Below are 14275 nucleotides of genomic sequence, written 5' to 3' on the forward strand. Positions count from 1 at the left end.
AGGAAATTTAGTTGGTTGGTAATAATTGGACTTTTTTTTTTGGTGGGTAAGCATATGAGGAAAAAAAGAAGAAGAAAGAAGATGTGGCAAGGTCTATACGAAAATGCAAAGGGCATACCCCAGGCCATAAAAGCCCGATAATGGATGATCCTTAAGAAAACTAGTAAATCGTAACTATGCAAAATAAAAAATATAGTGGATTGAGTACGTGTGTCATACCACAGGGATTGTACTAACTATAGTGTTTGAAATTGAAAATTATTTTTACTTGATCGAAGAAGGTTGATGATGTGAACTTGATGAAAATGACAAGTAAAAATAAAAGAATGATGAAGTTTGGTTGAAGAAAATTCGTTAGGGTGTTCAAATCCACCACTGCTCGTGTAAGATGAGCCAATTGTAATTGTTCTTGGGAGATTAATTAATGGATAATTATGATATAATATATTATGATTACAAGTCTTAATATGATAGTCTAGAAAATTCATATACTGAAACTCTAGGCATAGGCCATCTTCGATTGGTACAAACCCATCTTACACTAAAACTACTGTTGTAGGAACAGTCTGTCTTCCCTTAGCATGATCTGTCTTAGGATCTCAATATATGTACAAATAAAACTATTGCACAACCATGCATTTGAAATCACAGAAATCAAACACTAGAAGTGAGATAAAACAATACATGTAGAAGAATCTTTAAATGTTATGCAATTATATCCAAAAATAATACAACTAAAGAATTAATTACAAAACCTCAAATGTTTCTTGAGTAGGGCTTCATCTAAGCCCTAAGGGTGAGAAGATTAGATACACATGACTATAGAAATTGTCATAACTCTCTTGGAAGAGAGCTTGGAAGAAAATTTTCTCTACACTTGATTTTCTATCACTCTTCTCCACTTTTCCTCTCCTTTGATCAACCCAACCTCTCTATTTATAGAGCAAAAATACATGTACAAAGTCTTTTCTCCCAAATATTTAGGGATTTGCTCATAAATACAACCAACAATGGTTGAATATGGAAGATTTGGGAAGTAAAATTTAGTGGTTAGTTGTTGAAAACATTGAGTCATATATGATCTTTCATTGATATCTCACTCTACACTTCAAATTTTGACATGTGGCTAGTTTTGTTAGAATATAGAATGTTAGAATATAGAAATATTTCCTATATCATTCTCTGTAATTATGCTAATGATTTAATATAAAAGAAGGTGAGAGATCACTCATACCTCTAATTTTTTCCTCTTCTCAAAACTCACAAGTTTCATCTGCAAGTAGATATCTAGGGTTTCAATTTAGACACAAGATTTGCATGGTTTGGACTTGAAATGAATAAAATATGATTTTTCAAAGTTGGGGAATGCAATCCGTCCTGTGTGCAGAATTTGTCTTCATTTTTAACCTCAAATATGGCTGAATTAAGAAATTATTATGAGATAATGATTTGTAGCCCTTTGAGTTCTTTCCAACGCTGCTTGAATCATCTCCATCCAATATCATAATAAGGAGATATGCTTCCAATTCGAAAATTCTAGATTTTATTCTTAAATTTGATTGGGTAATCCTTTCTTCAAAAAAATCCGTGCAAGCTTTGCAAAATTCATTCTACTCACGTCATTTGAGTGTAAAGACTTTGAAAACCTACAAATACATAAAACAACACAAAATCATGAAGACTACTCCGATTATCTCAAAATGGCCAATCTTGTCCTTAGAGTATTCATGTCCTTCCAGCTATTTTGAAAATTTATAGTATTGCTTTTTATTTTAATAGAGTAAAAGAAATGCAGCAATAAGAGTTATACCAAGAATCTAACGGTCCACCCCTAAGATTTCTAGGCAGCCCATGGCTCCATGCTCTAGACAAGGTCTTATTAGTCCAAGATTTTTCCTTTTGCACTCTTCTCAATGAGGGGCTTGGAATCATCGACCTTCAATTTATTGAAATGAAGGGAACAAGATATCTAAGTGGAAGTTACTCTCTTTGAACCCTCAAACAGTCAAAAATAGCATTCATTGTCAGCAGCCGACGTAGAAATATCATTCTTTGCTGGATTAGGAGTCAAACCATATAGCTCCTTAAATTGGGACATGGTTTACTTATCACATCCGTAGAGGTTAACTTAGCTTTACAAAATAAGATCAAATCGTCAGCAAAACACAAGTGGGTGATTTTCTCATTACCATATCTCCAATGATAGCTAAAGGTGTGTCCCTGCACAATTTGTGTACATACCAGAAAGAAGCTCCATGACAATAATGAAAAGATAAGGAGACATAGGATCTCCTTGCCTTGTGCCTCTATTCTGTTGAAATACCCCTGAAGTTCATTTATACTGGTTGAGACTTTAGGGGAATTAATACAGTCCTTAGTCCAGGTGATTAATTTAGCAGCAAACTTCATAGCCTCAAGAACAGCCATAATGAAACTTCAAGGGCAAATTACACAAATAGTTCCTATAGTTTGGGACTCGTGTTACTTTGGTTCCTGACTTTTCAATTGTGACAAATTTAACCCTAAATTTTGAATTTTGTTCCAAATAAGGACAATTGAAGATACCTTTGTTTAATTTAAAGGGCAAAATCGTCAATTTAATAAAATATAAACTAATTTGACAAAAATAAATGTCAAAAATATTTTTAATTTTTTAAAAATTATTTTGATCCACCAATGATAAAATTATGTAAAATTGATAAAAATTAATAAAAATTACATGATTAATTTTTTAAAATTAATTTTACATGATCATCATCCAAACACATAATAAAAATTAATTTGGTAAATAAATAAATAAATATCTAAAAAATTTATCAATTTTACATAATTTTATTTTTAGTGGATAGAAATAATTTTTAAAAATTTAAAAATATTTGTTTGACATTTATTTTTGCCAAATTAGTTTATATTTTATCAAATTGACGATTTTACCCTTGAGAAATCTAATGATATCTTCAATTGTCCTTATTTGGAACAATATTCAAAATCCAGGATCAAATGTGTCACAATTGAAAAGTTAGGGACCAAAGTGATACAAGCCCCAAACTATAGGGACTAGTAGTGTAATTCACCCAAACTTCAAATAATGGAATCATAAGTCCTCCTCAAGTCAACGTTAATAGCACATCTAAACTTGTAGTGTCTATATTTGGATATAATACACTACAAAGGCTGAATGAGAGGTTTATTAAAGTAATGTGGTGCATCAAATTGTAAAATTAGTGATGCACTATTAGAGGTTTTTTCTCAAAATCTTGTAACACCTCATTTCCCTTTTTATCCCACTTTTTATATTTACTGTCTATGTTCTTATTTGAAAATTAATTGCCTCAAATGTTGAAATGCAGGCATTGATGTGGAAAAGCCAAATATTGATGTCATTCCATCTCTTCTTGCTGGTTATGCGTCGTCTTCTCGTGGTTCTAATGATGTTTTATTGTGTGAACGCATTCGAGTTGCTGGTCAATCAAGATTGAAACTTGGGAGTTATGCTAGTGCATATCAGGTTACTCTGGTCCCATCTGTAGTAATTCCCGAGAGATTACATAACAAAATTCAGATTTGTTTTCACAAGTGAGTGGATTGTCCTGGACTTTTGGCTCTTGAACTTCCTCTTTCTATCTCTGATATCTTAGTGTGACAGTTATGATGGTTGAGAATATTGTCTCACTCAAGAAGTGTTTTGCAGGAATGCTTCACGTGGTTTATGTCAATGTGAAAAGGATGAATGGAAAGCTGTGCAGAAGGGGCATTGGAGCTCTGTCGTGTCACCTTATGGGGACAGATACGTTGATGTTAAGTTCGTTGGTGAAATTTCTGGTCCTGTCACATTGACAGTTGAAGATGGTCAGGCATTTATTTCTTAGTTCTTGGGTCTAAATTCTTATTCTGTTCTATCTCTCTCTCTCTCTCTCATTGTTTATCTTTGGTTTTTATGGTTTGTGCAGAGTTTCAAAGATGGCGTTTACTTTGTCTTGCTTTTGGTTTTGTTTTATTGCTGTTGGCACCAGTGGTCAACAGTTGGGTTCCTTTCTATTATAGCAGTTCAATGGCTATTGGAGTTTTGCTTGTCATTATAATCCTTCTTTTTCAGGTATTTGGATTTCGTGGCATTGTACAGTTGTTGATTTTTTCGGTCTGTTTCTTTTCAACTTGCTCTAACTTCTTTATTCTCATATGGTGTGTGACCTCTTGATTGTAAGGTTTTAAACTTAATTTTATTGCACATCAAAATATCAAAGTTGATTTCTTTACTTGTACAGAAATCTTGAAATCTTTTGAAAATTGAACCTTGGTTAAGAGTAAAAGTAGACTGGTGTTCACTGGTTGTATTGCCAATGTGACTAATGCTATAAAAAATCTTGTAACCTGTGTGGCTTTTCTTTTTTTTTTAAATATATATTTTTTTATATTTAATTTTATAATTTCATGATAGCTTCAGGGGAGAAGAGATGGGAAGAAGAATAATGTTATGATTTTTGTCCTTCTCTAGCTTTAGAATTGAAAGATAAAGAGAATAGAAAAGTATTCTTTTTGCTATATTGAAGGATTTTTTGCCAAATGAGTACTGTTTACTGCAATTTTATTACTTGCTAGATGCCTTTAGATTTCCCATGAATCCATTTTACTTTCAAAATTCAACAATAAGATCTAAATCAGTGGAGTCAATGTGACTTCTTCTATCCTCTCTCCTTCTGCACTCCCTCTGTCCGTCTCTACTTGTGTCTTGCTTTCAAAGTCTCTACTTAACATCTGGGGTTTATTTCATTGGCAAAAATGATAATCTTATTTTCCTTTCCCAAGATAAGCATTTCGTTTCATTATGGAAAACCAGTCACTGGTAAAGGGCTGCTAGCTGTAGTGCGGTGTACTAATAAATATGAAAAACAAATTGAGATTACTAGTGCTGGATTGTGGATGGAGGTTGAGAATATAACATGTGGAATGCCTTGTGTTGCCTCTCAATTAAATATGATATGTTCTCGTAGTGTTCATGGACCTTGTACTTTCATCTTTAACTTCCTTTGCTACTTATTTTTTTGGGGGTAGAGATTGAATTTCGTTTGCCACTTATTTGATAGAGAATAGAGTGGTTTAGCTATTTCCATTTATTGTGCTGCAATGCTTCAAAGTTAGTATTAGTTAATTCCATGTCAATTGCAAAGTTGAAAGCAAGGTGGAAAAGCTAAGTAGCAGAAACACAAACACGACATGGATACACTGACATGTCGATTTTCAAAATATGCAGGAAATGACATGCTTGCCACATGTTAAAATGATATTTTTTACAAATTTATTATTTGTCTTATATATATGAATTATTTTCTAAGGATAATGAAAAATATGTAGCATATCACTAATTACATTAAAAAGTTATATATTTCATAACTTAAATATCAAGAGATCATTCAAGTAACAATTATATTCTACACGATGCAAAACAATTATGTAATACACATAATGTGTTAACCTTATAAATGTTTCAAAACATAGGCCTCATTTGGGGAGTAATTATTTTAGCCAAAAAGTCAAAAAGTCACTATAAGTTGTCACATCACTCTCTCTATTTTTTTGCACATCTTTTTGTAAAAAGCCAAAAAGTTACTAAAATAGCTTGTTCCCAAATGAGGCCTTAAGAGTACATAAGTTTTATTATGAAGAATTCAAAACATTGTTATTATAGAGAGATTCATAACATAGGACATGCTTGCATGGTTCAAGAAGTGTCGCTGAAGCGTCCGCGAAGTGTTGGTAAAACTTTTATTTTATGTATTTGATTTTTTAATTAAGACATGTTGAATTAGTGTTGAACATGACACGTTTACTTCGCAGAAGTGTTCATGCTTCTTAGCATAAAAGCTTCCATTGCTCAGTTTTGTACCTTTTAAACTTGTTTCACTACCCATTTTGACACCAGACACTCTTGAAGCAAATGAACATCATTAATAAGCAAAGTTGTTTGGTTTAGTTTTGTTGAGATCCTCTTTTAAACCGAACTATTGACTAAACCTTTTGGGGAGGCTCTTATTGATTATCGAGATCAGTTGAAGCCTAAATTTGAACCTGACATCCTAAAGAACAAACATTGTGGAAGTTTTGCTCTTATCTCATAGGCATTGATTGTGGTTGTGGGGAGGTAGATGTGCAACAATTGAAATGATTGAAGGGCTGCAGGAACAAATTCAAAACTTTATTTGATTATATGATGGGGAATGGCAATGTATTGGATATATATTAGGAAATTTGGTTTATTTAGGAATTTTAAATATATTTAGGAGTTTTGATTTCATTAGGATTTTAGTTTTTATTTTTTTGTTTTCTTATTGGGTGATGCTTGTAGGCCTATATATATGGATGGGATGGATTTATATTGAACTATTATGGTTTTATATTGGCATATTATTAAATACACAGTTTTTGTGTATATTTCTCTTTGTGGGCAAAATTTTATTCTTCTTCTCCTCTTTCCTCTATTTTTTTTTTTTGTTTTGTTTTGTTTTTGGTACTATTCATTTTATTGTTGCATCATTATGCAAGAAAATAAAGATTGAAACCGTAAAAATGATAGCAACCATGAATCTAATTGTGTTAGGTTGGTTGAGAATGAATGAACTCAATCTCTTGTTTGGAGAGAAAGTGATAATTCTAGTGATGGGAGGACAAAGTGATAATTCTAGCTGATGAAGCACAAATATGGGTACACCGATACAACAAAACTTAAAAAAAAAGAAGGGAGAATATGGGTATAGTTAGGATATGTCCAAAAAAGTATATATTTTTATAATTTGTAGTAGTGCATGATATATAATAACTCGAAATCAAATGTAAATAGTAGTTAAAGTAAGGTGCAAACTAGAGTATGATGCTAACTGACAGAGAGATATTATCGAGAGAGACAGAAACTCAATTGATAGATAAAGATACGATTGCTCAATTTGTAAAGACCAAAGAGAATGCTAATAGTTCTCTCAAATTTGTGATATTTGCAAAAATATCCTTTATTTTTTTGGAGTATTCAAGTATAGAGACAACATATTTATTCCAATATCCCTATATTTAAAAAAGGGCGAATTACACTAACAGTCTCTATAGTTTGGGGCTTGTGTCACTTTGGTCCTTGACTTTTCAATTATGACACATTTGAACATGAATTTTGAATCTTGTTCTAAATAAGGACAATTGAAGATACCATTGCTCAATTTTAAGGGCAAAGTCGTCAATTTGATAAAATATAAACTAATTTGATAAAAATAAACAAAACCAAACCAAACCAAGCCTTAAGTCCCATCAAATGGGGTCGGTTGCATGAATTCTTCTTCTCCACTTAACTCTATCCAAGGCTATTTCGTTAGTCAAATTAAGAAGATTCATATCTTTATTCACTACACTAGTTCACGTCAATCTAGGTCTATCCCTTCTCCTAACACTACCATCTACCGTCACTGTATCGTATTTCTTCACTATTGTTTCTATTGGTCTCCGTTGTATATGACCAAACCATCTCAATCTATTCTCTCTCAGCTTATCTTCTATCAGTATTGTTCCCACCCATTTCGAATATACTCATTCGTAACTCTTTCTTTCCTAGTGTTGCCACACATCCACCTTTGCATCCTCATCTTAGCAACACTCATCTTATTTATATGATGTTTCTTAGTTGCCTAACATTCCACCTTATACAATATCGCTGGTCTAATAGTCGTTCTATAGAACTTCCCTTTTAGTCTAATGGGTACTCGTTTATCGCACAATACTCTAGACGCACTCCTCCACTTAAGCCACCCTGCCTTAATTCTGTGGACTACATCCGCTCTAATCTCCCCAGTCGTTGTGATAATCGATTCTAAATAACGAAAATGTTCACTCTTAAGTAGTTCCTGATTCTTAATCTTCACTTCTATGCTTCCATTGTGATTGTTACTAAAATTACACTCCATATATTTTGTTTTAGTTTTGCTTATCCTAAATCCTTTAGATTCAAGTATTTTTCTCTAAATCTTCAACTTAGTGTTAACTCCTTCTCTTGTCTCATCCACCAACACGATATCATCTGCAAAAAGCATATACCATAGCACATCATCCTAAATATTGCAAGTCAACTCATCCATAACTAAAGCGAAGAGATAAGGACTTAAGGTCGATCCATGGTATAACCTTACAGTAATTGGAAATTCACTCGTTTCTTCAGCAGGCGATCTAATAGTGGTTATCGCACCTTCATACATATTCCTAATCACATCAATATAACCTTTTGTTACCATTTTCTTCTCTAACACCCACCAGATGATATCCCGAGGCATTCTATCATATGCTTTCTCCAGATCTATAAAAACTATATGAATGTCGCTTTTCTTTTATCTATACTTTTCTATAACTCTCATTAAAAGATAGATCACTTTCATTGTTGACTTACCAGGCATAAACCTAAATTGATTCTCTGACACCTCTGTTATATCTCGCAATCGACGTTTCACCACTCTCTCCCACACTTTCATTGTGTGACACATTAACTTGATTCTTCTATAGTTGTTGCAATTCTAGACATCTCCTTTATTCTTATATATTGGCACTAAAATATTTTTCCTCCACTCTGGCATTTCCCTAGTTAACAAAATCTTGCTAAATAACCTCGTCAACCAAACAACTCCTTTCTTACCCAAACATTTCGACGCTTCAATAGGTATATCATTGGGTCCTAAAGCCTCATTTATTTTCATCTTCTTAAGTGCAAACTCTACTTCAAAGTCCCTAATCCTACGATAGAATATATAGTCCTGATTTTATTTATTGATGCTTACTTCCTTCCCTTTTGACCTATCTCCATGTTCTTGATTTAACTTCTCAAAATATTTCTTCCATCTCCTTAATCTCTTCATCTCTCACCAATACCTTGGAGTCTTTGCCTTGATGCACTTAACCTGATTAAAATCTATTGTTTTTCTCTCTTATCTTAGCAAGTTTGTATATCTTCTTCTCTCACTCCTTACTATTTAGTCTAGTGTATAACATCATAGGCTTTCAACTTAGTCTCCCTCACTACTTTTTGACCTCTTTATTAGCCAATCTGTAGCGCTTAAAGTTTTCATCAGTTCTATCATTCTGCCACTTTTTAAAGCTCTCTTTTTTCATTTTTATTACCGCTTGGACCCCTTCTCTCCACCACCAAAGCTTTTCTAAAGTTGGGTCTCTTTCCTTTTGACTCTCCAAGAACTTCCCTTGAGATTCTCCTCATACAATTGGCCATCGAGTTCCACAATGTTGGCATCATCTTCTAAATTCCAAGTACCTTCTTTATTCATTCTATTCTTAAATGTGTCTAGCTTATCCCCTTTTAGGTCCCACCATCTAGTCCTGCGACGTCCACTATCTTGTGGAACTGGATATTGCTCTTGGAAGCATAAATCTAGTACCAAAATCTTATGTTGAGACATCAAGCACTCTCCAGGAATCACCTTACAGTCGTTGCATTATAGATGGTTCCCTTTTCTTGCTAGAAAGTAATTTATTTGTTTCCTAATTAACCCACTCTTGAAGGTTATCAAATGCTCCTCTCTCTTCTTATACATAGTATTGGCCACTACTAGATTAGAAATCAATGCAAAATCTAAAATACTCTCCTAGCCTAATTTCTATCACCAAAACTATACCCACCATGCACTCTCTCATAATTTAGTTTATCTACTCCTACATGGGCATTGAAAGCACCACCTATAACTAGGTTCTCTCGTATAAGTATCTCCTATAGTACCTCATCCATTTGGTCCCAAAAAACACTGTTAGTCTGATCATCTAATCTTACTTAGGAGGCGTGTGCACTAATAACGTTCACTATATTCTCTTCAATAACTAGTTTAACTAACATAATCTTGTCACATTTCTTAATGACCGCAACTACATTTTCTACAAAACTCTTGGCAACTACTATTCCTACCTCATTCTTGTGTCTATCCTTGCCACTATAGTATAGCTTAAAACCAGTATCCTCTTTTTCTCAAGCTTTCTCACCTATCCACTTAGTTTCTTGTATGCAAGCGATACTAGCTCTCCTCCTAATTATGACATCTACTAATTCCGTAGTCTTACCCGTTAAAGTTCCTATATTCCATGTGGCTACCCTAAACCTATAATCTTGGACTAACTTCTTTATTCGCGCTCATCCTGAAAAACACGAAAACCTTTGCCTATTTTTCACTGCATCCAGGCGTCGATGCGGCGCCCCTTGCTCACTTCTCGAAACACCCGGAGGCAGGCGCAACACGTTACTTAAGGGGAACGACCTAGTGTTTAATCGATTCAGAGTATTAGGCTTCATGTCATAAAGGACCCCGAGCGGTTTTTTTACGCGTTGGTTGTCGGCTGCATAACACAACCCTCCTTTACCCCTGCTTGGGACCAGCGGACAAGGTTTTAAAAAGCGGCCCCAACCGTTACGTAACGCCGTTACGTAACGGTTTTGGTGATTACCGCCACCCGTTACGGCCGCTTTTGCAGTGTGATTGAAATTTACAGGTGTGTCGACTATAGCGGCTGCCGTAGCGGTCGTAATGGTGCCGTAACAGTCATAACGGCGTGTTACACACCGTTACGTAACGGTTCCGAACTGTTTCTTTAGAAAAAACACACAAAAAAAGTTGAAAATGGTGGAAGAGGGATAGATAGAGAGAAGAGGGAAGATAGAGAGAGAAGATGGAGGAGCAAGAGATAGAGAGAGAAGATGGAAGATGAAGAACATATTATTGATTTGTTGAAACTGTAAAACCTATGCTATTCTATTCAGTTGCTATCACTCAACCATTTTGTTTGTGTGTCAATCTATATATTGTTTGATAATAATAATAATAATAATAATAATAATAATAATAATAAATGTGGTCATTATCTATTTGGCTTGATTAAAATATGTATATATATATATATATTCAGGCTCTTATTTATTTTCTTACTTTTGTTATTGTTTATTTTATATATAATAGTTAGTGATGAATTTTTTGTACAATATAAAGTCATTAATTATTAAAATAAAATGTAAAAAACTCAGTTTATAGTGATTTAAAAATATAAAATATATTAGATCATACTTAAAAATTTACAAAAATTGATCAATATTTATTTTAAACTTAATAAATATGATCATGGAAAAAAAATATGCGTATAGGTAAGTTTTTTTTTAAATTGTGCTAAAAATAAAAAAATTTATGGGTCCGGTTACCGCAACCGTTACACTACGGCCTTTACACCCCGCAACCGCAACAGCGCCACCGTTACCGTTACGGCGACCGCAACTGCTTTTCAGAACCTTGAGCGGAGTTGTTAAGCAACCCTGGCAAAGTTAATTTGACAAAAATAAATGTCAAAAAAATATTTTTGAATTTTTAAAACTTATTTCTACCCACCAAAGATAAAATTATGTAAAATTGATAAATCTTTTACACATTTATTTGTTTTACCAAATTAATTTTTATTATGTGGTTGGATGATGATCATGTAATGGATGATTGTTTTTATATTCATTAAATTAGTTTTTATTTTTCCAAAAGTCAAATATGGCGACAACTTTGATGTCATTATTAAACCAATACATTAAATCAAAAAATCTAAAACTAAAAACATTTCATATATTAAATATATCGATTACATATTAAAAGCTTAACAACCACCTATTACATGATCATCATCCAAACACATAATAAAAATTAATTTGGTAAAATAAATAAATAAATAAATGTGTAAAAAATTTATTAATTTTACATAATTTTATCTTTGGTGGGTAGAAATAATTTTTAAAAATTCAAAAATATTTTTTTGACATTTATTTTTGTCAAATTAGTTATATTTTATCAAATTGACGACTTTGTCTTTAAAATTGAGCAATGGTATTTTCAATTGTCCTTATTTGGAACAAAATTCAAAATTTAGGGTCAAATGTGTCACAATTGAAAAGTTAGGGATTAAAGTGACATGAGTCCCAAACTATATGGACTGTTAGTATAATTCACCCTTAAAAAAAAAAAACAAGATTTGTGGCTCGTTATGCCTCGATGAACCCAGAAAAGTATCCATGCCATACCTAGGCCATACCTACCATTTAATTTTTTTTTAAAGAAGTGATAGATGCGCATTTCGTGTACCTAGTTCACGTGCATTCGTACTGGTATGTGTACCTATATTGGATACGTACTCGGCACTTGCATGACATAATTTTTGGGTACCCATGGTTCATAGGCTCTAGCCATAAAAGGCCTTAAATGGGAGGATAACTTTGTACATGCTCTAATAAATTCCTAAGTATGGTGCATGTTCGTATCTCAAAGTTTGAAGGTGAGAATCACTTTGATAGTTCTGGCAATGGGAGGAGAAAGTGATAGTTCTAGTGATGAAAGGCCTCAACAATTGGAGGATCACCATTATGACACTTCCAACCACTATTTTTAAAAATATTTTATGTTTTATATATTTTAAAATTTCGTTTCAATTTCCCTTTTAACATTATTACGTTAATATATATTCCTTTTTATCTTTGTTATCTATTAAAGGTAATATTTAAAAGTTAAACTCTAAGTCAAAATATTCGAATCTTTCTTAAACCGTAACTCTAATATTATGAATCTTTCTTAAACATTACTCTAATATTTTTAAGTTCTTTTATATTTTATGTTTGTTAATTCTTCATATTCATGTTCTTTAATTGTCAATCCTAGTTTCCTTAATCTATCTTACTAAAATCAAGACTACGAATTTTTAAAGGGTGGTGCTGTTAGCACCCTCTGAATTATTTTGGGCCTCCTATTTCTTTAGATCCCCACTTATAAATTTTGAAACCCTTAAAATTTCTTTCTCCCCCCACCTTCCAAATAATACCAAAATTATCCTTAAACATTCCACCCATTGAATGCACACCCCCCACACCCCATACCCCCAAAAAAACCTCCCTTCCAAAAAATCCTAACAAAACCCACTAAGAAGAAGGAGAGTCTCATCCTTTTCAAAGCCCACGAAGAAGAAGAAGAAGAAGAAGAAGAAGAAGAAGAAGAAGAAGAAGAATACTGTCTCTGCTGGTTTAACCATTGTCACAGTTGATATGCTCTCTCTCTCTCTCTCTCTCTCTCCCTCCCTCTCTCTCTCATTACTTCTTCAAAACTGAAACTACCGAACTTGAAAAAATAAAATTTCTGCAAGTGTTAAGAATTTTATCTATTCAAAGTGTTAACAAATTTCTATGTTTGGACCTGCATTCCCGAACAAACAATCTATGTTCGGTAATGTGTTCACGAACAAATAAGTAATGTTTGGGCTTGTATTCCCGAACTTGTAAAAATAAAAACTTCTACAAGCGTAAACAATTTTAACCGTTCAATGTGTTAAGTAATTTTCATGTTCAGACTTGTATTCCCGAACATTACTTATTTGTTTGAAAAAATGAAAACTTCTGCAAGCGTTAATAATTTTGACTTTTCAATGTGTCAAGAAATTTTCATGTTTTGACCGTTCAATGTAGGTAATCAAATGGTTGCCACTGTTATCGCCGGAATATTGCCGCCAAAGGGTTTTTAAGGTTTTGAGGGTGGGTAGGTTTTGAAGGTGGGATTTGGGGAAGATGGATGGGTGGAGATGGAGGTGGGTGCTCTCATAAACCCTAATTCATGATGTAATGGGTGTGTATGTTTAATTGTGAGATGAGGTGTCTCAAAATTAATGATGTCCTTTGTAGTAATTTTATTTGAGGTAATTATTGTAATAAAAAAAAGCTAAAAATTGGGGGGTTCAAAATAATTTATGAAGTGCTAATAGCAGCACTCTTTTTAACTGGTATTCTATTAATTAAAAAAATTGTTAAACACATGAACTCTATTAAGATCCTCTACGTCATTCCCTTTGTGGGTGTGAACTCATGAATTAATAAGGTATATATGGTAGTATTTTATAGCATGCCTTATATTGGCCACTATTATTGCCTTTATTATTATATTACCTTTGTACCAACTCATATTGGCATATGTTTTCATTAGTTTTATAAATTATCTATTTTAGTAGCATTTCTATCTTTTTCTAGAGATTAAAATTCCCTTACTAGATGATATTCTCCAGTTTTTGCCTTAAAACTAACATTATACTGAGCGATATTTGGCAATGATTTCTATAGTAGCTCTATTCTTAAAATAGAAAAAAATCTATATCTTTTAGAAATAATTGTTTTAGGTGTTACAATGTTGATTAGAAACTATTACAAACATTCAAACTGTGATAAATAAGGTCAGAACATGCTTATCAAGGA

General features: G+C 33.0%; 1 protein-coding gene across 1 annotated transcript in view; it reads left to right on the forward strand.

Moving 5' to 3' along the window:
• LOC114317366 (uncharacterized) overlaps nt 1–14275 on the forward strand; it is a 47515-nt gene that overhangs the window by 715 nt on the left and 32525 nt on the right. Inside the window, exons 2-4 of the mRNA XM_028264067.2 lie at nt 3351–3576; nt 3692–3849; nt 3951–4096. Coding sequence (XP_028119868.2) covers nt 3351–3576; nt 3692–3849; nt 3951–4096 — 530 coding nt within the window. The remainder of the gene's footprint in view (nt 1–3350; nt 3577–3691; nt 3850–3950; nt 4097–14275) is intronic.

Source organism: Camellia sinensis, chromosome 10, assembly GCF_055761805.1.
Source record: "Camellia sinensis isolate YWXY chromosome 10, ASM5576180v1, whole genome shotgun sequence".
Classification (NCBI taxonomy): domain Eukaryota; kingdom Viridiplantae; phylum Streptophyta; class Magnoliopsida; order Ericales; family Theaceae; genus Camellia; species Camellia sinensis.